The sequence below is a fragment of the Mesoplodon densirostris genome, chromosome 13 (assembly GCF_025265405.1).
Source record: "Mesoplodon densirostris isolate mMesDen1 chromosome 13, mMesDen1 primary haplotype, whole genome shotgun sequence".
In the NCBI taxonomy this organism is placed as follows: domain Eukaryota; kingdom Metazoa; phylum Chordata; class Mammalia; order Artiodactyla; family Ziphiidae; genus Mesoplodon; species Mesoplodon densirostris.
The window spans coordinates 92539065-92561720 of record NC_082673.1 but is presented as its reverse complement, the minus strand read 5'-3'; the positions used below and the strand labels follow the sequence as shown (position 1 = coordinate 92561720).

Here is a 22656-nt window from a genome sequence, read left to right as displayed (position 1 = left end):
GAGGGGTGGGCGCGGGGGGAGGGGCGGGAGGCTGCTGGGTCCAGCTGACTCCCCACCACAGGCACCCAGGAGGGCGTGCGGATCACCCTGGACTGTGCCCAGGCAGCCTTCATCTCCTACGACAAGATGGTCATCTCCCTCAAGGGCGGCGAGATGTGAGTCTCCCCCTCCAGGGAGCCCCGTCCTCTCTGGCGGGTGGTGTGGTCCCTCCGCGCCAGCTCAGCGTGTCCCTCCCCGCAGCTACGTGCTGACGCTCATCACGGACGGCATGCGTAGCGTCCGCGCCTTCCACTTCGACAAGGCCGCCGCCAGCGTTCTCACCACTAGTGTGAGTGGGGTCTTGGGGGGGGCGGCCCCGGGTCCGGGCTGGGCCCCGCCCTCACCCCCGTCCTGCCTTCAGATGGTCACCATGGAGCCCGGATACCTGTTCCTTGGCTCTCGCCTGGGCAACTCCCTGCTCCTCAAGTACACGGAAAAGCTGCAGGAGCCCCCGGCCGGCACCGCCCGAGAGGTTGCCGACAAGGTAGGTGCGGGGACTGTGGGGACGCTGCCCTCCCGTGCGGGGCGGCCTCGGGGGGCTGCTCACCACCCCACCTGCCTCACAGGAGGAGCCGCCCTCCAAGAAGAAGCGCGTGGACGCCACCGCGGGCTGGTCAGGTGAGGGCCGTCAGATGAGGGCCGAGGGCGGGGGCTGGACTGGGCAGCCCGGTGGGCTCAGGTGGCCTTTCCACATGCTGTAGGGGGCAAGTCAGTGCCGCAGGACGAGGTGGACGAGATTGAGGTGTACGGCAGCGAGGCCCAGTCAGGCACCCAGCTGGCCACTTACTCCTTTGAGGTGAGCCTGGGCATAGAGGGGTCGCCGCCCGCTGGCCCGCCTGCCCCGCCTGCCCGCCTGACCACTGCTGTGCCCGCAGGTGTGTGACAGCATCCTCAACATCGGACCCTGTGCCAACGCCGCCGTGGGCGAGCCCGCCTTCCTCTCGGAAGAGGTGCCCGCTCGGGGGCGAGGTGGTCGGGGGCAGGTTGCACAGCAGGGAGGTGCCGTCCTCACCCCCCGGCCCCCCATGCAGTTTCAGAACAGTCCCGAGCCAGACTTGGAGATCGTGGTGTGCTCCGGCTACGGGAAGAACGGGGCCCTGTCAGTGCTGCAGGTGTGTGGGGGGCAGGGGTGGCGCCTCCTGGCGGGGCCCGGGTGCGCTTGCTGACACCCCTCATGTCCTTCCAGAAGAGCATCCGGCCCCAGGTGGTGACAACCTTTGAGCTTCCTGGCTGCTACGACATGTGGACAGTCATCGCCCCTGTGCGTAAGGAGCAGGTAGGTGCCCCCAGGTGGGCGAGGCCTGGGCGGTGCGGTGCCCAGTGTGGCCGTCCACCTGGCCCGTGGCGGGGGGCCCGGAGGCCACCGGTCCCAGCACCGGGCTCTGCCGTGCAGCTCAGGCGGGCTTGGCCACGGGCTTGCTCTGGCTCGGCGCTCCAAGCACCTGGGGCTGGGCGGTGGGCTTCCTGCTCTCCTTCTGCCTTCACAGGAGGAAAGCGCCAAGGGGGAGGGGGCGGAGCAGGAGGCCAGCGCCCCCGAAGCGGATGACGATGGGCGGAGACACGGGTTCCTTATCCTGAGCCGGGAAGACTCCACCATGGTAATGGGGCCCGCCCAGCAGCCTGGGGCGGGGGGGCCGCTGGTGGGGGTGCACCTCACCCGCCGTCACCCACAGATCCTACAGACGGGGCAGGAGATCATGGAGCTGGACACCAGCGGCTTCGCCACACAGGGCCCCACGGTCTTTGCCGGCAACGTCGGGGACAATCGCTACATCGTGCAGGTCTCGCCACTCGGCATCCGCCTGTTGGAAGGAGGTAGGCTGGGCCACGCGGGCAGGCGGGGTGGGGTCCGGGGCTAGCGCGTGCCGACTGCCCTTTGCTGACCAGCCCGTGTCCGCAGTGAACCAGCTGCACTTCGTCCCCGTGGACCTGGGCTCCCCCATCGTGCAGTGCGCCGTGGCCGACCCCTACGTGGTCATCATGAGCGCCGAGGGCCACGTCGCCACGTTCCTGCTCAGGAGCGACTCGTACGGGGGCCGCCACCACCGCCTGGCGCTGCACAAGCCCCCGCTGCACCACGTAGGCGCCCTCCTCCGTCCCCGGGGCCGGCCGCCCCCCGCCGCTCACCCCACTGAGCCCCCCTGTCCCCACAGCAGTCCAAGGTGATCACGCTCTGCGTGTACCGGGACGTCAGCGGCATGTTCACCACCGAGAGCCGCCTGGGCGGGGCCCGTGACGAGATGGGCGGCCGCAGCGGCTCAGAGGCCGAGTGCCAGGGCTCGGAGACCAGGTGCGTGCGGGGCTGGGCCGCAGGCCGGGAGCGGGGTCCCTGGGGCAGGCTGCCTGTGACCGACGTATCTGCTGGCCCCCAGCCCCACGGTGGATGACGAGGAGGAGATGCTCTACGGGGACTCGGGCTCCCTCTTCAGCCCCAGCAAGGAGGAGGCGCGCAGGAGCAGCCAGCCCCCCGCCGACCGGGACCCCACCCCCTTCCGGGCTGAGCCCACCCACTGGTGCCTGCTGGTGCGGGAGAACGGAACCATGGAGGTGGGTGGCGCCCCGTGTCCAGCGTGGCCCCCGTCCCCTGCTCGTGCCCCGCCCCGCCCCGCCCCGCCTGGCTAACTGCCGCTGTCCCCGCAGATCTACCAGCTCCCCGACTGGCGGCTGGTGTTCCTGGTGAAGAACTTCCCTGTGGGGCAGCGGGTCCTGGTGGACAGCTCCTTCGGCCAGCCCACCACCCAGGGCGAGGCCCGGAAGGAGGAGGCCACGCGCCAGGGCGAGCTGCCCCTTGTCAAGGAGGTGCTGCTGGTGGCGCTGGGGAGCCGCCAGCGCAGGCCCTACTTGCTGGTGAGTGTGGCCCCGCCCGCGCCTGGGCCGTGCACAGCGCCCGCCCCCTGACGACCCGCTTGCCCCCAGGTGCACGTGGACCAGGAGCTGCTTGTTTACGAGGCCTTCCCCCACGACTCGCAGCTCGGCCAGGGGAACCTCAAAGTTCGCTTCAAGAAGGTGCAGCGTCTGGGCCGTGCTGGGTGTGGGGCGGGTGTGGAGCAGGGGTCGGGGGAGGACGTGGCCCTCACGGCCGCGGTGCCCCCCCAGGTCCCGCACAGCATCAACTTCCGAGAGAAGAAGCCAAAGCCGTCCAAGAAGAAGGCAGAGGGCGGCAGCGCTGAGGAGGGTGCCGGGGCCCGAGGCCGTGTGGCGCGGTTCCGCTACTTTGAGGACATTTACGGCTACTCTGGGGTAGGCTGGCGGCTCCGAGGGAGCCTGGGCTGCGGCCGACAGGGCTCCGGCCCCGGCAGCCTCCTCACGCTGCCTGCCCCCAGGTGTTCATCTGCGGCCCCTCGCCCCACTGGCTCCTGGTGACTGGCCGGGGGGCCCTGCGGCTGCACCCCATGGGCATCGATGGCCCCATCGACTCCTTCGCCCCATTCCACAACGTCAACTGCCCCCGCGGCTTCCTGTACTTCAACAGACAGGTAGGGTGGCCCCATGTGGCCCAGCCTGGCTCTCGGACACTCGCCGATGCTGCCCAAGCAGGACCAGGTGCTGGGGCCCCAGAAAAGAGGCCCTCAGTGGCTCGGGATGGGGGCACCCTGGAATGGAGAGTCGGGGTGTCCAGAGGGTGGTGGGAGCCAAGGCCGAGTTGGGGAAGTCGGGACTGGAGGCTGTAGCCCACAAGGGCACGCGCCTGGGCAACCAGGGTCCAGTCACTGCTCTGCTGGCTTGCACCCCAGCTCTGCCCCTTAGAAGCTGTGTGACTGGGTGAGGTGCTCACCCTTCCCTGAACCTGAGTTTCCTTACCTGTCACCAAGGTGTCAGCCCTCTGAGGACTCAGTGATGGTGACGTGGTAGGTGCTTTGTAGGTGCTGGCGCGCTTAGAACCGTGGGCGGAGGAAACCGGCTCGGGGCCCCGGCAGGGCACCCGTGCTTGTTTGTGCAGACACTGGCGTGGCCTGTGTGTGTGCCGCCCACCCTTTGCCTGCGGCCTCCAGCACCCCCTGAGCCTGGCTCCTCCCTTGTCCCGGCCCAGACCACAGCTGTGGCCAGTGTCCCAACCCTGGGCGAGCTTGGCTGAAGGGATGGGAAGCCCACAAAGCACAAGACAGTGGGCCGTGGTCTCTCCAAGGCCTTGCCTGGACACTGCGGTCCCTCGCCACCCATTCCAGCGGAGCTGAGGGCTGACCCAAGGGAGCCCTTGGAGGCCTGGGTTCATCGGCTTGGCCTTTGGGGTGTGCCAGCCCTCGCTAACCCCCTGCCCCACCCAGGGCGAGCTGAGGATCAGTGTCTTGCCTGCCTACTTGTCCTACGATGCCCCGTGGCCCGTCAGGAAGATCCCGCTGCGCTGCACGGCCCACTATGTGGCTTACCACGTGGAGTCCAAGGTCTGACACTGCCCCCCTGCCCCACCGTGCCAGGGGCCTTTGGGGCCTGGGGGCCCGGCCTCTGGCATGTGACACCCTCCCCGCCCCCCCAGGTGTATGCTGTTGCCACCAGCACCAACACACCGTGCACCCGCATCCCGCGCATGACGGGCGAGGAGAAGGAGTTTGAGACCATTGAGAGAGGTGCGCGGCGCCCCGGGCTGGGCCCGTTCTCGGGGCCGCCCTCCCTGACTGTCACCGCTCTGTCCGTGCAGATGACCGTTACATCCACCCTCAGCAGGAGGCCTTCTCCATCCAGCTCATCTCCCCGGTCAGCTGGGAGGCCATCCCCAACGCCAGGTGAGGCTGGGCCCACGGTGGGGCTGGTGTCCTGGCCTGGGCTGCTGTCCTGACCTGGGCTGCTGTCCTGACTTGGGCTGATGCAGGATCGAGCTGGAGGAGTGGGAGCACGTGACCTGCATGAAGACGGTGTCGCTGCGCAGCGAGGAAACCGTGTCGGGCCTCAAGGGCTACGTGGCCGCCGGGACCTGCCTCATGCAAGGGGAGGAGGTCACGTGCCGAGGGCGGGTAAGCGGCCGGCAGGGGGTGGGAGGTAGGCCGTGCCCAGCGGCCTGCACGCAGCCCGTGAATCACCCACCCACCTTCCCTGACAGATCCTGATCATGGACGTGATCGAGGTGGTGCCCGAGCCCGGCCAGCCCCTGACCAAGAACAAGTTCAAGGTCTTGTACGAGAAGGAGCAGAAGGGGCCCGTGACCGCCCTGTGCCACTGCAACGGCCACCTGGTGTCGGCCATCGGCCAGAAGGTGTGCCCCTCTCCGCCCACCCCAGCGCCCACCGCTCACTGCCCACCACTCACCGCCCACCCCTCCCACCCCCCAGATCTTCCTGTGGAGCCTGCGGGCCAGCGAGCTAACAGGCATGGCCTTCATCGACACACAGCTCTACATCCACCAGATGATCAGCGTCAAGAACTTCATCCTGGCCGCGGACGTCATGAAGAGCATCTCGCTGCTGCGCTACCAGGAGGAGAGCAAGACGCTGAGCCTCGTGTCCCGGGTACCGAGGGGCTGGGCTGCACGGCAGCTGGGTGGGTGCTGCCCCAGGCCCACCCTGACGTCCGTCCCCCCCTCCCCTCCCGTCCTCAGGACGCCAAACCCCTGGAAGTGTACAGCGTGGACTTCATGGTGGACAATGCACAGCTGGGCTTCCTGGGTGAGCACGGGGGCTGGGGTCCCCGGGACCTCGCTGGGGCTGGGGCTGACCGTGGGCTCTGTTCCCTAGTGTCCGACCGTGACCGCAACCTCATGGTCTACATGTACCTGCCAGAAGGTGAGTGCTCCCTCCACCCTCTCCTGGGCAGGGGGTTGGGCATGGGGCCGGGCAGGCGGTGACCTGAGGTCCCTCCGGCCCAGCCAAGGAGAGCTTCGGGGGCATGCGGCTGCTGCGCCGGGCGGACTTCCACGTGGGCGCCCACGTGAACACATTCTGGAGGACCCCCTGCCGGGGCGCTGCCGAAGGGCCCAGCAAGAAGTCCGTCGTGTGGGAGAACAAACACATCACGTGGTTTGGTGAGTGGGGGGCGGCGGGGGTTAGGGTGGCAGCGGGGCGTGGGGGATCCACGGGGCTCACAGTGTGTCGCTTCAGCCACGCTGGACGGGGGCATCGGCCTCCTGCTGCCCATGCAGGAGAAGACCTACCGGCGGCTGCTGATGCTGCAGAACGCGCTGACCACCATGCTGCCCCACCACGCCGGCCTCAACCCGCGTGCCTTCCGGTGAGCCTGCCGCCTCCGCCCCCCTCTGCCCCCCACCCTGCACCTGTCCCGACTCCTCACTGGCTCTGTGCCCCCCCCCGCAGGATGCTGCACGTGGACCGGCGCGTCCTGCAGAACGCCGTGCGCAACGTCCTGGATGGGGAGCTGCTCAACCGCTACCTGTACCTGAGCACCATGGAGCGCGGGGAGCTGGCCAAGAAGATCGGCACCACACCCGACATCGTGAGCCGCGCGCCGCCCGCCCGGTCCCTCCATGCCCAGCCCCTCCACGCCCCGCCCCTGCCCCCCGCCCTCACCCACCTCTCTCCCCACAGATCCTAGACGACCTGTTGGAGACGGACCGAGTCACTGCCCACTTCTAGACCCCTGGATACTGTCACTTCCCCCCAACTTTTGTACAAAACACGAAGAAAAACATTTGATTTGAGAAGAGCGTGTGGTCATTGCAGGCCCAACTCCAGGCCACAGTCACTCCAGTGCCCCCAGGTCTTTCTTAGGCGTCTGTGCCTTAGCCCTAGCCGGGCCCTCAGCCTGCGGTGGGGTGAGCTCTGTGGTCCTCCTGCCGTGGCTCCCTAGGTCTCCAAGTACTCGTACAGCTCCTTGGTCTTGGGCATGAGGCCCAGGTGGACCAGGACTCGGACCAGGAGGGCAGTGATCCGCATCGACAGGGTCTCCAGCCTGGGGTGGGGGAGTCAAGGGGTTGCAGGTTGGCGAGGGGGTGGGCCCTGGCTACCCGCCCGTTGGACCCCGCGTGCCTTCTCACCTCAGGGCCACTTCAAACTTGAACGACTCCCAGATGACCCTGATGTGGCGCAGGACACTGGCGCCATAGACGTTGTGGCCCGTGGCGCCCACCAGGCGGCTCCAGCCCCGGACTGCGCTGCAAAGAGACCACCGACCCACAGGCCATCAGCCCCGCCCCTCCTGTGCATGCACGCCTGCCGCCTGCGTGGGGTGGAGGGTGGAGGGGGTGGGGGCGCACCTCTTGGCCATGAGGAAGTAGCGGTCCACCGGGGCGCCCAGCGCGGTGTTGATGGCGCGCACGGTGTTGAGGTTGCGCAGCACCAGGAGCATGGACCGCGGCAGGGCCTTGAGCACCGCCATGACCTCCGCGAAGTGTGCCCGCGCCATGTCCTGCATGTAGGCCGCCTCCTCACGGCTCAGCAGGTGTGAGCGCCACAGCCGGCCCAGGCGCACAGGCCGCTGCATGAGCACCTCGGAGAACAGGAAGTAGTCTGGGGGGGCCTGAGCCAGGGCTGTGCACTCTCCCCGCCTCACACCCACCCCCCGGCCTCACCTTGCACCCCGAGCTCAGCTGCGTGCGCCTTCATGGCAGCCTCGTCCCTCAGAATGACGGCCCGCCACAGCTGGCACAGGGCTGACCGATCCCTGGGGGGCCCAGCAATGAGCGGTGTGCGGGTGGGGGAGGCCGGCCTGCAGGGCGGGGGGTGCCCACCCAGCCCGCACGCCCCCAGCTTACTTCTCATCCAGGAACTGGTACAGCCCGTGGTCCAGCAGCACCAGCTGTCCCTTCCCGTCGGGGCCTTTCCGCACCAGAACTAGGGACAGGGCACGCCGTCTCACACCGCCCCACCCTGACCCCTGACCCCAGACCCGACTCCCACCCCCTCAGGCCTTTTCCTACCATTGCCAGGGTGGGGGTCAGAGTGGACGAAGCCTGTGTAAAATATCTGCTCGGCAAAGGCCTTGATCAGTTTCTCTGCTATCTGGGGAGAGGAGGCCACATGCCATCATTCTGGGCCCACGGCACACGTACCCGCCCCCGCCCCGGCACACAGCACTCACATCCCGCACCGCCAGCCCCATGGTCTTGATGGCCTCCACGTCGTTGACCTTGCAGCCCTCACAGAATTCCGCCGTCAGCACGCGCTGGGAGAGGACAGGTGCCTCAGCTCAGCAGGCCTGCACACCCCCGCCCAGGAAGGGACCCAGCCCACCTTGCTGGACACGTCCCAGTGTACGCGTGGCACCACGACATAGCGGAAGTGCTGCAGCTCCCGTGCACAGCGCTCGGCATTGCGGCCCTCGTTCTCGAAGTCCAGCTCCTGGGCCAGGGTCCCCTTCAGGTCCTGGGGGCCACATGGGAAGCTGGAGGTCCAGCTCAGAAGGCGGCCCACCCCCGGCCCCCTCGGGCCCCCTCGGTTACCTGGAGGACCCAGCTGAAGCCGAAGCTGGGGTGCATGAGCTCAACGAGCTGCAGCAGGAGCTCCAGGGTGTGGATGTCGCCGTCGAAGCGGTCCCGCAGGTCGATGTACTGCACCTGCACGGGAGGCTGCAGGGAGGACTGGCCACTGGCGCCCGGGTGCCCCCCGCGGGACCCCGCGGGGGCCCCGCGTACCTTCACGGCCACCATGGTGCCGTCATGCAGCCTGGCGCGGTGCACCTGGGCCAGGCTCGCCGCCGCGATGGGCTGGTAGTCAAACTCCTGGAAGAGCTTGTGGGGCGGGGCCTGGAAGTCTTCGAGGAACAGCTCGTCCACCTGGCAGGACAGCGGGGTGGGGTGGGGGGCATGGCTCGGAGCAGCCTGCGGCCGCTCCCTGCCTCCACACTCCCGCGAGAAGGGCTCACCTCCCGGAAGCCCCGCGTGAGAGCCCTGTCCTCCAGCACCCGCAGTGTCTTGATGTACTCAGGGGGCAGCAGGTGGTTGAAGGAGCACAGCCCCTGGCCCAGCTTCACGTAGAGGCCCCCGTTGCTGATGGCCCCAGCCACCAGGGCGTCGGCCGCCCGCTGGTGACATGCAGACATCACCTCCAAGTACCCCGGGCTGTTCTGACCACAGGTATAGAGGGAAGAGATGGGGGCGGGCGGGCACCTCCACCTGGGCACCCCCATCCCCCCAGGCCGCAGGCCAGGACCAGCCAGGCCAGGACGCAGGAACAAACCTCCTCCACCCCTCGCAGGACGACATTTGTGCACCACCAGTAGTCCAGGGAGATCTGCAGGCCGACCCTCAAAGACCTGTGGGCAGAGGCTGCCCTCAGCCCCAGCGGGCACTCACCTCCGATCCCCGCCAGCACCCCGGACCACTGTGAGCACCTGGCAGGGCTGCTGGGCTCTCGGGGCTGCGTGGCCAGCGGGTCAGTCTCAGCCGCTGGGCTGTGGACTGGGCAGCCTGCATCCACACCACCCCTCAGCCCCTCAATGTGCACCCAGGGGCGCCTGGGACAGGAACGGGGGCCTCGGGCCCCAACAAGCAGGTGTGCTCTTTTCGTTCTTTGATAACACGTGTTACACTAGAAAGTCCATCCACGAGCTCGCACAGCTGCAGTGGCCGCTCCGTCTGTGGACATGCCCTCGCCCAGGCCCCCCTGCACCACTGGTCCTGTCTCCTCTGCACTCCGACTGGAGTGGACAGGAGCCCCTGGGGCTCAAACCCCAGAGCTGGGGCCTGCTCGCCCAGCTGAGGGCACGGCCCCGGGAAGTCCCGCAGGCCCAGGCCTTCTGGTGTGGGCAGGGGTCCTCGCTCACTCCCACGCCCCAGGCTATGGACAAGGCGGCCCTGGGTCTGGAGAGAGGAGGATCCAGGGCCAGAATCCAGGCCTCCAGTGCCGCAGACCCCAGCCCCTCAAACTGTCATGAGCAGGGTGTGGGGCTCCTGCTTCTCGGGGCCCCGGTGCAGGCCGAGCCTCCGCCCGCCCCAGCATGTCCTGTTCCAGCCCCTCCGCCACGAGGGGCCAGGATGAAAAGGCGGGAAGGAAGAGGCTGCCAGATCCTGCAAAGGCTTCCTGCCCTCCCAGCAGCTGTGGAGACCAGTGTCTTAGAGCAATGAGGTCAGCCCAGACAGAGTGCCGCGAACCGGGTCTGTCCCACCCACCCCAGCCTGACACAGGAAGCAAACAGGGCTGTCTGTGAGGCAGGGTGAGCAAGGAGACAGGATTTCTCTGAGCACCCCGAGACCCAAAGAGGAGCTGCCCTCCTTCCTGAATAATTCGTCCAAAAGCTAATGCAAGGTCTGCACAGGGGTGAGGGTAGGGGTGCAGGTGAGGGCAGTGGGGTGATGGCTATACTCGGGTGGGCTAGCTAATAAGTCAGTAAATTAGGGACAAGGGGAGCCGGGCTTCTCCCAGTTGGAGAAGGAGTTACAGACACAGAAAGGGAGAAAACCAGAATGACCCGTGTGGGAAATGAACAGCGGGTTTGCCGTCGATGGCTGGCCACAGCAGCAAACATATGGCCCTGGGCGTGTGTGCTCACAGCCACACACGTGTGCATGCCCGCAGCCCTTGTCCATGGAGGAGCCTGGGGCAGACAGCCCAGAGTGGCGAGCACACCGGCATCCTCACCGTGGCCCGAGCCCCTGCTCCGTCCCGAAGAACCATCAGGAGACTAGCTGCGTCCATGGCTGAGCCTGGAGTAACTGTGCTGCCAGCAGGAGTAAAATGCTCAAAGGACAGAGGGCGTTGGAAGGGTTGCGAGATGCTATTGATAAAAGCCAGGCTCACCAGCTCTGCTGTACGTTTGAAACAATTTACAGTCAGATGCTGGAGATTAAAAGAGAGGGGTCAGGGGCTTCCCTGGTGGCTCAGCGGTTAAGAATCCACCTGCCAATGCAGGGGACACAGGTCCGAGCCCTGGTCTGGGAAGATCCCACGTGCCGCGGAGCAACTAAGCCTGTGCGCCACAACTACTGAGACTGCGCTCTAGAGCCCGCAAGCCACAACTACGGAGCCTGCATGCTGCAACTACTGAACCCACGCGCCTAGAGCCCGTGCTCCACAAGAGAAGCCACTGCAATGAGAAGCCCGCACAGCGCAACGAAGAGTAGCCCCTGCTCACCGCAACTACAGAAAAGCCTGCGCACAGCACTGAAGACCCAACGCAGCCATAAACAAACAAGTAAACAAATAAGCAAACAAGTAAATAAAATATAAACATATATATATAAATATAAATAAAATATAAATAAATATACACACATACATACGTACATACATACATACATACGTACTTTGGGCCTTAGGGGCAGCCTCAGGAGGGTGAGGGGGGCATGGCTGCCCCTCCAAGGAGCTCTATTTATAGAACAGGCAGCACCTCTGACCCTTGTATTTGCCACAGGGCCAGAGTTTGCTGACACCCTGTCGTACAATATTATGGCCTATCTGCCCACAAATATGTCAAGGTCGTCATGTGACGAAGAATTAACGTTACCCAGCTCCTGGGAGGTGCCCCTAAACCCATGGGATTTCCTGGACACCAAAGTGATGGAAGCATCTGAGCCGCATAACAGCCTTGACGGTTCACACCAGTGAGGGGCTCTGCCAGCCGGAAAGAACAACCACGGGGTTAGAGTTCAGGGTCTTCAATCAATCAGGGCTATGAGATGAAACTCTGGACACAAAGCTTGGGGGTGACCCACGTGTACTGTCAGAGGGGGATAAGAGGCGGGGGATGTGTCTGAGGACATGGAAGTTCCGAGGCTGGGAGCCTCCCAGACCTCACCTCACCCTGGGCATCTCTTCCTTTTGCTTATTCCGACTTTATCTTTCTGCTAAGATAACACCATAATCATAAGTACAGTATTTCCTGAGTTGTCCTAGGGAACTATCAAAACTGAGGGTCTGTGGGGACCCCCCAATTTGTAGCCAGTGGTTTGAGGTGAGGGAAGCCATGGGGACGCTGGAACCTGCAGCTGGTGTCAGACACCCTGGGCAAGCGGGGATCTCGGGGGCCATGCCCTGACCTCGAGTTTAGCCATGAGAGCTGAGGAGACAATGAGGACTCTTCCAGCCTGGAGACTAGACATGGGCCCAGGTGGGATCTTTGTGTTGAAAAGGTTGTTACTGGGGCACCTGGTAACACAGGGTCTGAGGGTTAGAGGGTCACAATGTATCAGTTTCCCGATTGTGGCCATGGAGGAGAATGTCCTTGTTTAGGAAATAACTCAAGGTTTCAGGGGTAATGGGGCATATTGACAACTTATTTGTCAATGTTTCAAAAAGAAAAAAGTTCTTTTATGTTAGTCCAACTTCTTTGGACATTTGAAATTGTGTCCAAAAAAAGCCCACAGGGTTTTTAAAAGTTAAAATTAAGTAAGGGGTGGGGGCAGAAATGGACCCCGGTGCCACCCTCCACCACCCCAGCCCCTGCGAGTGAGCCCGGGTGCATGCGGTACGTTCTAGTCTCCCCTCCCACAGCAGGATGAGCCCCGCTGCCCTTGGGCGAGCTGGTCCTGAATTACTCACCACCCACGCTCCTTCCTTGGGCCCCTGCACGTACGTTGCCCTGTTACCCAGGACGCACTGTGGGCCCCGAGGTCTCCAGGGGCCCCGTGGTCACCCTGCGCCCAGCCAGGGATGCTCCGTCAGGCCTGCCTGTCCTGGCAACTGTTAGGACTGAGAGCTGACGAGATCGCACAGGTTGTTGGGAAAATCGTTCTAGCTCAGCCTCTGAAAGCAAAGCTGTGAAAACACCCTTTTCGGGAGGGAAGTGGAGAAGGCAGGGGTATACCAAGTCTGCCATGGGGTATCTAATGCTGGGACACAGCAGCATGTATGCAGCAGAAGGTGAGACAGCCCAGACTTGCTCAGTGTCATCTTCAGAACCAGGCTGCTTGGGGACAGTCCCCACCGGTCCTGTGCGGTCCCTCATGGTGGAAAGCCACAGGAGAGCCAACCCCAGGCTCTGCCCTCATCAATCTCTAGGCTATGGAGACTGGGAAACCCTGCAGGACACAGGGGCCACTGCCTAGAACCTGCCCAGGAGGGCAACTAGGAGCTCCAGGCAAACCCATCAAACCACCACCCTGGAAGACGGCGTGGGCGCAGCCGCTGCCAGCGAGCTGAGGACAGAACGCCTTGTTTCATCCTGAAGATGGAATGAGGTAAAGCGTTTGGCCATCTGCCCACCTATGGCTGCCACTGGGGTAAATTTCAACAAAGCTTCAGCCAAGTGCCCCAAGCCCTTGGCATCCTGAGCCTGCCCTGGGAAACCGACCCAGGCTCCCAAAGGGCAGCAGGAGCTCAGAGCTGGCCGAGCAGGACACCTGCAGCGGCCTCCTCAACCAAGGTCTCATGTGAGCCCCCTCCCCAGGCAATCGTGCACCCCCAGTCCAACCATGGGTTTGGGTAAGCTCAAGTTTCACTCAATGCCGAAAGCTGGCTCTCAAGACCCTGTGGCTGTAGGAATTCCTGGATCTGACTGGAGCAGGAATGCCTGCCCAAGCTGCTCCAATGGGAAGACCGCCCCACAGCCCCAGAATCCTGCCCCGGGAGATACAGGAGTATGAGAGACCCTTCAGCTTAAGGCGCCCTGGACGCCAATGACCAGCAAGGCCCGTCACTAGTCCAGGACACTGGGAGTGGAGGCGAGAGGCAGTCCTCCCCTCTGAGCCCCAAGCTCTCCGCCTGGATGCCAACTCTCCTTGGGAGTGCTGGGGCGGCCCGAAGGGAGGTGAGGCAGAGGCCTGAGGTGGGGTCTGTGGGGGCCGTGCCCAGCGTGGATGGCGTGGGCACCGCGGCGCTCGGCTGCCCCACCGGGCAGCACAAGAGGTCCCAGCAAAACCCTGCTGCCCCTCCCAGCCCCCGCACAGGCCCCGCACGCCTGAGAATGGGACGCAGCGGGGAGAAGCCGCCACCTTGCCGGCCCCCTACCTGCTGAAGCGCCCGATGCCGTCCGCCACGAGCCGCATCCGCCTCCTCTCCTGTGGCTCAGCCATGAAGTACCTCGCCCCGAGGAGCAGGGGCGCCCCCAGCACCGCGGCGGAGAGTGCCTTCTTCCACAGGGGCCGCGGTCTCGAGGGCCTGGAAGACGACAGGCGCACGGCCGGGGTTACTTCCCGTCTGCCCCGGCCCCTCCAGCCTTGGCTCTCCAGGCCCAGCCCACGGCCACTGCGGCCTCGCCAGGACCTCGGCAGGCAGCACCGACTCCGGACGCCTGTGCGGTCACCGCAGTGCTCTCTGACCTCCGGGTCTGAGTCACCTCGCCGGAGCCCCCCAGACCCCCAGACCCCAGGGCTCCAAGTGGGCTCCAGCCTGCCCACTGCCCACCCGGCCCTCCAACCCCTTGCTGCCGCTCTTGCTCTGGCCCGCCCTCCCCCACTCTCTGAGCCCACAGCCCTGGCCGAGTCCCAGGCCAGGACCCTGGCGGTGGGGCAGCCGCGCACCGCACATGGGAGCAGGCGCATCCCGTCTCGCGGGTGGCGTAGAGAAGGCACGGCCCCCCAACGGAGGTCGCCCCTGCCTGATGAGGGGCACATGCCCTGGAGGGTGCCTGTGGCCAACTCACCACCTTGCAGGCGGTGCCCCGAGGTTTCTCCTGAAGAAGGCAGTGGGGGATGGCCAGGGCTTCAGCCTGCCCTGCAGCAGGGCCGAGTGGAAATGGCAGAGCTGGGACTGCGAAGCAAGCAGAGGGCACGGGGTTGGCGGCGGGAACATGCCCCCCGGCCTCACACAGGCAGGGACCCTCCCCCCCGCCCCAGACACGTCACTGAAGAGCCCTGGTGCTTCCTGGGCCCTCGCGTGTCTGACGCAGGCAGGCAGAGGCTCCGCCGGGTGAAGAGCAGGCCGAGGGCCACGCACCACGCGAGGGAAGGGAAGGCTACGTGCATCTGCACACGGGGCGTCCTCCTTGGAAGCCCCTCCACAGGCCACTGGAAATGCCCCTCGGTCCCTGCCCCTAACACTCTGCTGGGCCCTGAGAGCCCTCGTGTCCTATTTCCCGCTGCTGAGACCAGCGGCCTCCCAAGGAAGGGCCGAGAATCTTCACCACACGATCAGAAAGGAGGCAGACGGCCTTGGGGTGGTGCCTGCTCGGAAAGCAAACGAGGGCACCAGGAACCTGTGCTTGCTGAGCCCCCAGCGGCCAGACCTGGAAAGCTTCTGCCTGGAGGAGGCAGGGGAAGGCTGGAGGAGCCACAGCCGAGGGGCAGGTAGGGAAGCAAAGTGCCGGGGAGACAGGCCAACACGCTGCTCTGTCTCAGGGGCCACGGAAGAAACATCGCGGCTCTCCTGCACCCACTGGCAGCCTTGGTCTCCCAATCTTATTTGAATAAGACCTTAAAGAGTTCCTCAACCACAGACTCCCCAACTCTAAATTCTCAGTTTTTAGGGAAAAAAAAAATGTGCAAAGTCAGTCACAGCCCACAACACAGGCGTTAGCGCTATTATCATGGGCCGAATAGGGAGCTGACGTTCCCGTCACTTTCCGGCCGAAGCACACGGCACACGGCACACAGCACCTGGCACACGGCACACAGCACACAGCCCTGAAGACAATTTCAAGGATGCAAAACTACACAAAAGTCAGAGGAAAAGGTCCATGACCTGCCGTCCCAAGAGGAGAACAGGACGGAAAGTTCCACCCCATAAGGCCACGCACAGCAAGTGCAGATCCTCAAGGAAAACCCCACAACGGCAAGAGAGGCAGCGGTGGGCGGACTCGGGCATGCAGAGCCCCAGGCCTTCTGTGCCAGAGGGCGGCCCAACCTGCTGTCCACCCCGCTGCCCCCCTACCTGGCCCGCACGACCTGACCTGGCCTGGGGCATGGCACACACGGCGGCTGCAGGCTGGGGCCCCAGTCACCTCCCACCTCACAGATGACAAGGGTCTGTGGTGCCAGCAGGCGTGGGGGGCGGGGAAGGCCCGGCTGCTTCCACACCGGGCCTCCCCCTCAGGCAGCCCTGCCTGGCTGCCCGGCGCTGCCTGCTCTCTGCGAGGTCTCCAGACCCCTGTACCCCTCACCCGAGCCCACGTCTGCGACCGCACACACCCACCAAACACACCCTGCCCGTGAGGGGCCACGGTGCGACCAAGGACCACAGCCAGAACCCTCCTGCCCGCATCCCTGCTGCCCTCCTCTGGCTCTGGCCCCATCTCCAGCAGGCCCGCCCTCCCCCACTCTCTGAGCCCACAGCCCTGGCTGTGTCCCAGGCCAGACCCGAGTGCGGGGTGGTGGTGGGGGGTGGGGCCGCGCGCTGCACGCAGGAGCAGCACCAGGTGAGAGGGCGTCAGGGATCCCACGGCCTGGCAGCAAGTGGGTCTTCCACCCGGACGCTGGGGCAGAGGAAGCCAGGAAGGTAAGGGCATTGCTGGGGAGGAGACAAGCCCGTGTGGCTTGTGACTGGAAAACATAACGTGTGGTCAGAGGTGGGGAGGGGCGCACAGACAGAAAAGGGTGGGCAGCAAAGTCAGCTGTAGCGTGAGGCGGGGGGGCCCAGGGTTTTCATGCGGGGGGGGGGGCATACGCTGGAGTGGTCAGCCTGGGAGGATGCCGGGCCAAATACCCAGCAAGAGGGGGCTGGAGCCCGAAGCGGAGCTGTGGCCTGGGGGCGGGGGTGGGGTGTGGGGTAGGTTCAGGGCCAGCGTGAGGAACCAGGCAAGACGGCCGAGGCCCGGACGCCCCGCACGCCAGCTGCCTGCTCCTCTGGCCAGCGAGCGTCCTGCCGCGACTCTGGCCTTCTCAGCGAGATCACAGGCCCACGGAATGAGGAATGACAACAGCCCCGGGGCTCCTCGATCGTCATCAATGACCCTGAGGATTCCCGAGCCTGGGGTGTCTCTACACAACAGCCTGGCCGCTCCAGAAAGCCATTAGCATGCACGCATTGAGAACTACTGGTGCCCGGCACTGTCATTTATCAGTTCTCTCTACTTCTGTAAATATTTGCAATTTTTCCTTAGAAGTTAAAAAAAAAAAAGTCACGAGAAAAAACGTGGGACGACTTTGCACCAAGTGCAAAGCATGGACCCTGACTAAAACCTCGATCTTAAAGAAAGCACCTGTGGAACATTTGAGGGACCCCAGACACCAGGGAGCACAAAAATTAGGATTTTTAGTCCTGACGGTTACTGTGGTTACATAATATCCTTGTTTAGGGGCTGCACATTGAAGTATTTAGAGATTCCGTGTCAGAATGTCTGTGACTTACTTTCAAATGATCCAACGACAACAAGATATACATTTTCAAATAGAAAGAGATCCACGAGGGCGAGACGTTAACAATGGGTCGCTCTCGGTGGTGGCACCTGGATAAGTAACTCTGTGGGACCACGCGGTCAGCTCGTCCCTACGTGTAAATGTTTTCATGATCCAAGGTGCAATGCGTCTGCTACACTCTGAGTCCAGTCAGGAGGGCGGCATGTGGAAGGCGAGGTCGCTGGTACAGGACAGGCGGACCTGGCACTGTCTGGGGACACTCCTGGTTGTCACAGCTTGGGGGAGGGCGTGCTCCTGGCATCAAGGGGGTAGAGGCCAGGGACGCCACGCCAGGCACGGGAAGGCCCCGCCCCAGAGACTCCAGTAGAGCCTGGAGCCAGACTTCTGGGGCTGGAGTGGGAATCTGGGCTCCAGCACTTACCAGCCACGCGGCGTGGGTAAGTGCCGTCCCTCTGTGCCTCAGCTTCCCTGTCTGTAAGGTGGGGACTGCTGTACTGCTGAAGTGAGGGTGAGTGAGCTGACATCTGCAAAGCCCTTGAGCAATGTCCAGCCCAGCGTGCAGGGCAGGCGGAGGCACACGCTGGAGCGACCTGCCGCTAGGCCCTCCTCACTGCACGAAGCTGCCCGCTGGTCCCCAATGCCCTAACCCTCCTCCCAACAACCCTGCCCCCCTTGCTCTGCAGACCACCCCACCTAACAAGAAGGACGTATTTGCTCGGTTGAACTAAACTATTTATATTGTATTTATTTCTTTGGTTGCACCAGGTCTTAGTTGTGGCAGGTGGGTTCCTTAGTTGCAGCTCCAGGGCTCCTTAGTTGTGGCATGCATGTGGGATCTAGTTCCCTGACCAGGGATAGAACCCAGGCCCCCTGCATTCGGAGCACGGAGTCTTATTCACTGCGCCACCAGGGAAGTCCAACTATTTATATTGAAAGATCGTCAGCTGCCCCCTGCTTTTTCAGAAGGAAAAAAGGGTTTGTTGAGCCCAGAAGAGAGACTACAGATCCTCCTCGACTTATGATGGGTGAGGGCTAGGGTCAGACCCACTGTAAGCTGAGAACATCGTAAGAGGCGGAAGTGCATTTAATACACTGAGCCTACCGAACGTCCCAGCTGAGCCTGGCCTTCCTGAAACGCGCTCACAACACTCACATTAGCCTACAAGGGGGCGAAACCACCTAGCACAAAACCTGTTTTATACTAAAGTGCGGACTATCTCATGTAACTGATTGAAAGTGAATACAGAATGGCCGTCAGGGCACCGCTGTGCACCCTCGTGACCTCGGGGCTGCCGGGGAGCTGCCCAGCATCAGGAGAGAGTATCCACCCTGCATCACTGGTCCAGGAAAAGATCAAAATTCAAAATTTGAAGCACGGTTTCTACTGAATGTGTATCATTTTTGCAGCATCATAAAGTTGAAAAATCTTAAGTCAAACCATCATGAGTCAGGGGCCAACTTATGAAAAGCTTGGAGTACATTATATACAGACATGAAGAAATGCTCAGTTACTGGAGCGGACGGGCAGCAGAGAGGGCCTCGCTGCAAAGTCCCATGGGGACTGCACCCTGTGACAGAGAAGGAAAATGGCCAAAGCTGGTTGATAATGATTACATTCAGAGGGAAAGAAAGGACGGATCCACGAGTTATTCTAGCCGACGTGCCAACGACCTGGAGGCACAGAGTCAAGAGGCTGCGGGCGCCAACGCTGAGGTGAGGGCTGGCAGGGGCTGTCACACCCAGAGCCCGGGCACAGCTGCTCCAAAACCACGGCTGAGCCCAGCATCACACCTCCTCCCCCAGAGGCCCCGCACACGTGGTCTGCGTATTTCTGACTTAGAAGCAGCAGAAGACTGCGGGAGAGGAGGGCGCCCCTGATAGAGGGCTCATCCTCCAAGCCCTGCCACCTGGGGCAAGACCAGAGTCCATCAGGGAGACTCTGAGGGGCACACGATGAGGACACCCCAGAGGAGAAGTGTGTGCAGCCCCAGCCGCTTTTCTGGTGACCCCAGTGGAATGGCACAGAACGGCGTACAGACAGCACAGAACTAAGTGCCCTCGTGCTGACGGGGTGCCGTGGAGCGGGGCAGGGCCCACGAGGGCCGAGCGCTGCGCTGCAGCAACACAGGCCCAGCCCGCCGGCCTCACCAACCTTTACCCTCTGCCTGGGGGCGACTCCCCGCTGACACCTTGCCAGGCTGGAAAGGTGAAACATGGTAGAAATAAAGTACCTCGCTCAGGGTCTGGCACCTAACAGGTGTTCAACAAAAGGTGGGCATTTCTGACGGTGGGGCTTTCACACATATCTCCTCACATGGTCCACAGCAGAAACGCCTGGCGAATCTGGGGGTGGAGCCCAAGTCAAACCGCTGCCCCCTAGTCGTCACCCTGTCCTTCCCCAGATGGCAGGTCCTGACAGCCACAGGGCGGAGCACACTGTCCCCCTGAGCCATTAGTAGGAAGGGTCTGGTGAGGAAAAGTCAAGTCACCTCAGTGACAAATAAGTTTACACATCAGGATCATATTAAAACATACAGCTCTTTTACGGGAGGATGCTGAACCTGAATCGTTTAAGGCACGAGGCCCCCACTGCGCCCGCAGCCTCCTAACCGCTATCCACCACCAGCAGGGGCTCTGGCAGGGAAGCTGAGGACCAGCGTCCACAGCCTCCGAACACACGGCCGATGCAGAGGGGGCACGGCCAGAAGAGTAACCGCCCCTGACCACAGTCCCCGTGACAGTTTTCTGTTGTTTTCGGAGGAGCCATCGCTGCAGCAGGAGCTCTGGCTGCAGCTCATCACTCCCAGCACTGAGTTCTCACTCTCTCTCCTGGGCTAAACATGTCTCTGGCAGACCTTGGACAGCTGCGCGGAGCCCGGCCCAGGCCTGCTCCCCAGGCTGCCCTTCTGCCTAGAAGGCCCTTCCCCCACCCTGATTCACCACGGTTACCAGCCCCCCCACCCCTCTCCCACTGTCCTTATCACACAGGACTGTGCCTGGTAGTTTGCAGTCTTTCTCCCCACCAGCCTGAGGAGGGCCCACCCGCCAATCACCTCCGTACTTCGACTAGCCCTGTGCTTTCTAAGATAAAGCAGAAACGCCATGAATGCTTGCTGAATTAAGATAAACGGCGAATGAGCCAGAACCCCACATGGCCCAAGCGAGGATGTCACTGAGCAACAGGGCGAAGGCCACAGTCAGGCGAGAGACAACCCCAGCCCCGACCGCAGCCTGGCCCTGGGCCGGCCTCCAAGGATGAGGCCTCCTGCTGACGACGCCAGAGCGCCCCCAGGGCCCCCAGCTGCCTGGCTCCGTTCCAGCTGGGATGCCCAGCGACTCCCCGAATGTCCCCCTCACAGAGACATCCCTGAAGCCCAACGAGGTCATGTAGCTCTAAATGTGGGGCAGAGACCGCAGCCAGACCTTCCAAGAACCAGTCCGGCACGATGTCCACCACATCACAGGTAACCCAAACCACACCCAGAGCTCGGGCAGGGGCGTGGCAGCAAACATGCACAGAGAGGGCTGTGGGTCCCCAGGACACGCTCCTGCACACAGAGCCTTCTCACCAGGATGACCACGCACGCGGCTTTCCTGGGGCGGTCCTGGCTTATGTGGGTTGTCCCAGCACCCCTCTCACTCCAAAAGCCTCCCAGTTGCGACAAGATGAGATGGGCCTCCTCTACCCCGGCCTCTAGCGCTTTCTTAACGGTGCCCGCACAGTCTGTCAGCAGAAACAGGGTGCTCATCGGGGACTCAGCTAACAATCTACAAAGGAGCAAAAGGAGCTGGAGTGGTAACACTCAGATAGATACTACAACCCTCACAAACTCTGTGTGTACTTTAACACAGCACTCATGTTTTCGGCACAAGCTGAGTTGTCTGTTTTTCTAACACCCTATTGATTAGACACAGCAGATTAGAAGGAAGGTGAAAGGTCACTGCAGGATAAACCAGTCCCCCCCAGCAGTAAGAAGCAACTGCTGAGTCTCATGAGGCCTGAAACAGAGAAACTACAAAGAGGTGACAAGAAGCTGGGCAGGTTAATGGTGACGTCAACAGCGCTGCGCCCACACCAGGAGAGGAAAGCAAAGCACAGACACGTTCTCATGGTTAGGAAGGGAGAGCCTGGGAGTCTGGGCCCAGAAAGGTGGTGGATGACCGTGATGCCCTGTCCTTTTCTTTTCCAAGGGTCTGTGACCCTCTCAACACCAGTCAGGACTTAGAAGGCTACTGGGCCCCGCTCCACTTACTGGTCATGAGCATCTCCTCATCAGGGGCTAAAGCAGCCTGGAGGATTGAGTGAACTGACTGTGTGAAGCAGCTTTATGAACTATAAAAAGATAAATAAACCATAAAAGACCAACTCCGTGTCTCTCTGCCGCACTCTCAGACTGCTTCACCATCTCAGCCCATAAAACACCCCTATGTCACGGAGCTGTGCACTGCAAGCCACAAAAGGTAACGGGCGTTTATTTGTATTAATACCTAAACCCACAAGGCTAGGCTTATTAGAAAAAGACAAGGTCTACAGAAAATTCCAACTTGAAAACGCTGATGAGCCGCCCTCAGTCTCTTCAGCTCTAAACCAACCACAGGAGAAAAGGGCTAGATTCCTGGGGAGGGAGTGGCTAAGACCTGGGTCAATGACTATGACACCCGGTTTGAAAGGTGCTAATACAAACCGCAGAGACGCAATAAAACGGGGAGGCCCGACCAGGAAAAAAACTGGTAAGTCAGCTGCCACGTTCAGGATCAAAAGAAGCCTGAGTTAGGAGGGCAGCCCAGGGCCAGGCAGAAGCCTAGGAAGGCCTGAGAGGGGCTTTCGGAGACGGGGTGGGAGGAGGGGTGGCTCTGCGCCGGGCTGGTGCAGCCATCAGCCCACCTGCCGCCCCTCCCAGCCCCCAAAGTCCTCTGTCTCCCCAGAAGCAGGGGGGCAGCTGTCAGCCCAGGATGACCCAGGGCGGGGGGGTTGGTGACCAGGCGAAAAGGGTGCCCAAGGAAGCAGGTAAAAAGAAAGACGGGGGATCCGGTCTGGGATTCTGGCAGAGTCTGCAGCAGCGACGGGTCTAAGGGAGGCACGGGGCGGGAGGAGGGGTCAGGCGCTGGGCAGTCGCCTCGGGACAGTGTCTCCTTGGGGAGGGGAGCCCCTGAGGGGACTAGAGGGCCATCCCTCGCGGGGTTGGAGAGGCTTTGGAGAGGCCGCCTCTGAGACAAGGCTCCACCACGGAGAACGTGCTTCTGAGGAGAAGGGGGGCTGTGGGCTGCGTCGGGAAGGCAGCCTCTCCAGTGGGCCCCTAAGTGGCTCCCGGCATCTCCCCACAGGGCCTGGGGGCTGAAGTGGGGGCCCGAAGGACAGGGCGCCTGAGGGCTGTGACGGGCTCCTTCCAGAGCCCTGAGGGTCCCTGTCGGGCGAGAGGACCTCTGGGGGCAGGGTCTCGGGGCCCTGCGGGTCCCGGCCGGGCCGCGGGAGGGGCGCGGGCGCGCGGGGGCTCACAGGTCTCCACATCTTCGGGGCCGCAGCTCCGCTCCCGCCGGCCGCACGCTCGCGTCGCCGGCCCAGC

At 63.0% G+C, this 22656-nt stretch overlaps 2 protein-coding genes across 12 annotated transcripts in view; one reads left to right on the top strand and one right to left on the bottom strand.

Moving 5' to 3' along the window:
* The window catches only part of CPSF1 (cleavage and polyadenylation specific factor 1), a 15456-nt gene extending 8828 nt beyond the window's left edge, over positions 1–6628 (top strand). For 2 of the 4 annotated variants that reach the window (XM_060116278.1, XM_060116277.1), the window contains 29 exons: positions 62–155; positions 241–328; positions 401–523; positions 606–657; positions 741–835; positions 915–989; positions 1071–1151; positions 1226–1315; positions 1527–1637; positions 1713–1854; positions 1940–2118; positions 2193–2329; positions 2412–2586; positions 2680–2886; positions 2956–3045; positions 3136–3279; positions 3363–3515; positions 4305–4421; positions 4514–4604; positions 4676–4760; positions 4847–4988; positions 5075–5227; positions 5304–5480; positions 5570–5636; positions 5706–5753; positions 5837–5992; positions 6069–6198; positions 6282–6420; positions 6513–6628. In XM_060116278.1, coding sequence (XP_059972261.1) covers positions 62–155; positions 241–328; positions 401–523; positions 606–657; positions 741–835; positions 915–989; positions 1071–1151; positions 1226–1315; positions 1527–1637; positions 1713–1854; positions 1940–2118; positions 2193–2329; positions 2412–2586; positions 2680–2886; positions 2956–3045; positions 3136–3279; positions 3363–3515; positions 4305–4421; positions 4514–4604; positions 4676–4760; positions 4847–4988; positions 5075–5227; positions 5304–5480; positions 5570–5636; positions 5706–5753; positions 5837–5992; positions 6069–6198; positions 6282–6420; positions 6513–6560 — 3389 coding nt within the window. In that variant the 3' untranslated portion in view covers positions 6561–6628. The remainder of the gene's footprint in view (positions 1–61; positions 156–240; positions 329–400; positions 524–605; positions 658–740; positions 836–914; positions 990–1070; positions 1152–1225; positions 1316–1526; positions 1638–1712; positions 1855–1939; positions 2119–2192; positions 2330–2411; positions 2587–2679; positions 2887–2955; positions 3046–3135; positions 3280–3362; positions 3516–4304; positions 4422–4513; positions 4605–4675; positions 4761–4846; positions 4989–5074; positions 5228–5303; positions 5481–5569; positions 5637–5705; positions 5754–5836; positions 5993–6068; positions 6199–6281; positions 6421–6512) is intronic. The other 2 variants (XM_060116279.1, XM_060116280.1) reach the window with 2 other exon arrangements.
* ADCK5 (aarF domain containing kinase 5) lies at positions 6616–22656 on the bottom strand. 8 transcript variants are annotated; one of them, XM_060116289.1, is made up of 15 exons: positions 22590–22656; positions 14443–14549; positions 13809–13958; positions 9102–9177; positions 8788–8988; positions 8558–8698; positions 8366–8479; positions 8157–8288; positions 8005–8088; positions 7844–7925; positions 7679–7757; positions 7496–7587; positions 7181–7433; positions 6962–7078; positions 6616–6876 (listed from the first exon to the last, which is right to left on the bottom strand). In XM_060116289.1, exons 1-15 carry the CDS (start codon positions 22599–22601, stop codon positions 6771–6773), a joined length of 1746 nt encoding a protein of 581 aa, XP_059972272.1. In that variant the 5' UTR covers positions 22602–22656; the 3' UTR covers positions 6616–6770. The 8 variants fall into 8 exon arrangements, with proteins under 8 accessions (XP_059972272.1, XP_059972265.1, XP_059972267.1 ...); XM_060116282.1 differs by lacking the exon at positions 22590–22656 and adding an exon at positions 20662–22575; XM_060116284.1 differs by having other exon boundaries at positions 8366–8698.

Excerpts from the sequence above, each read along its gene's own strand:
- ADCK5 (XM_060116281.1), bottom strand. The coding sequence starts at position 20,841 with ATGAGCACCCTGTTTCTGCTGACAGACTGTGCGGGCACCGTTAAGAAA. Across the intron at positions 8,699-8,787 it reads TCACGCGGGGCTTCCGGGAG|GTGGACGAGCTGTTCCTCGA; the intron begins GTGAGCCCTTCT and ends CTGTCCTGCCAG. Across the intron at positions 7,588-7,678 it reads TACCAGTTCCTGGATGAGAA|GGATCGGTCAGCCCTGTGCC; the intron begins GTAAGCTGGGGG and ends TGGGCCCCCCAG.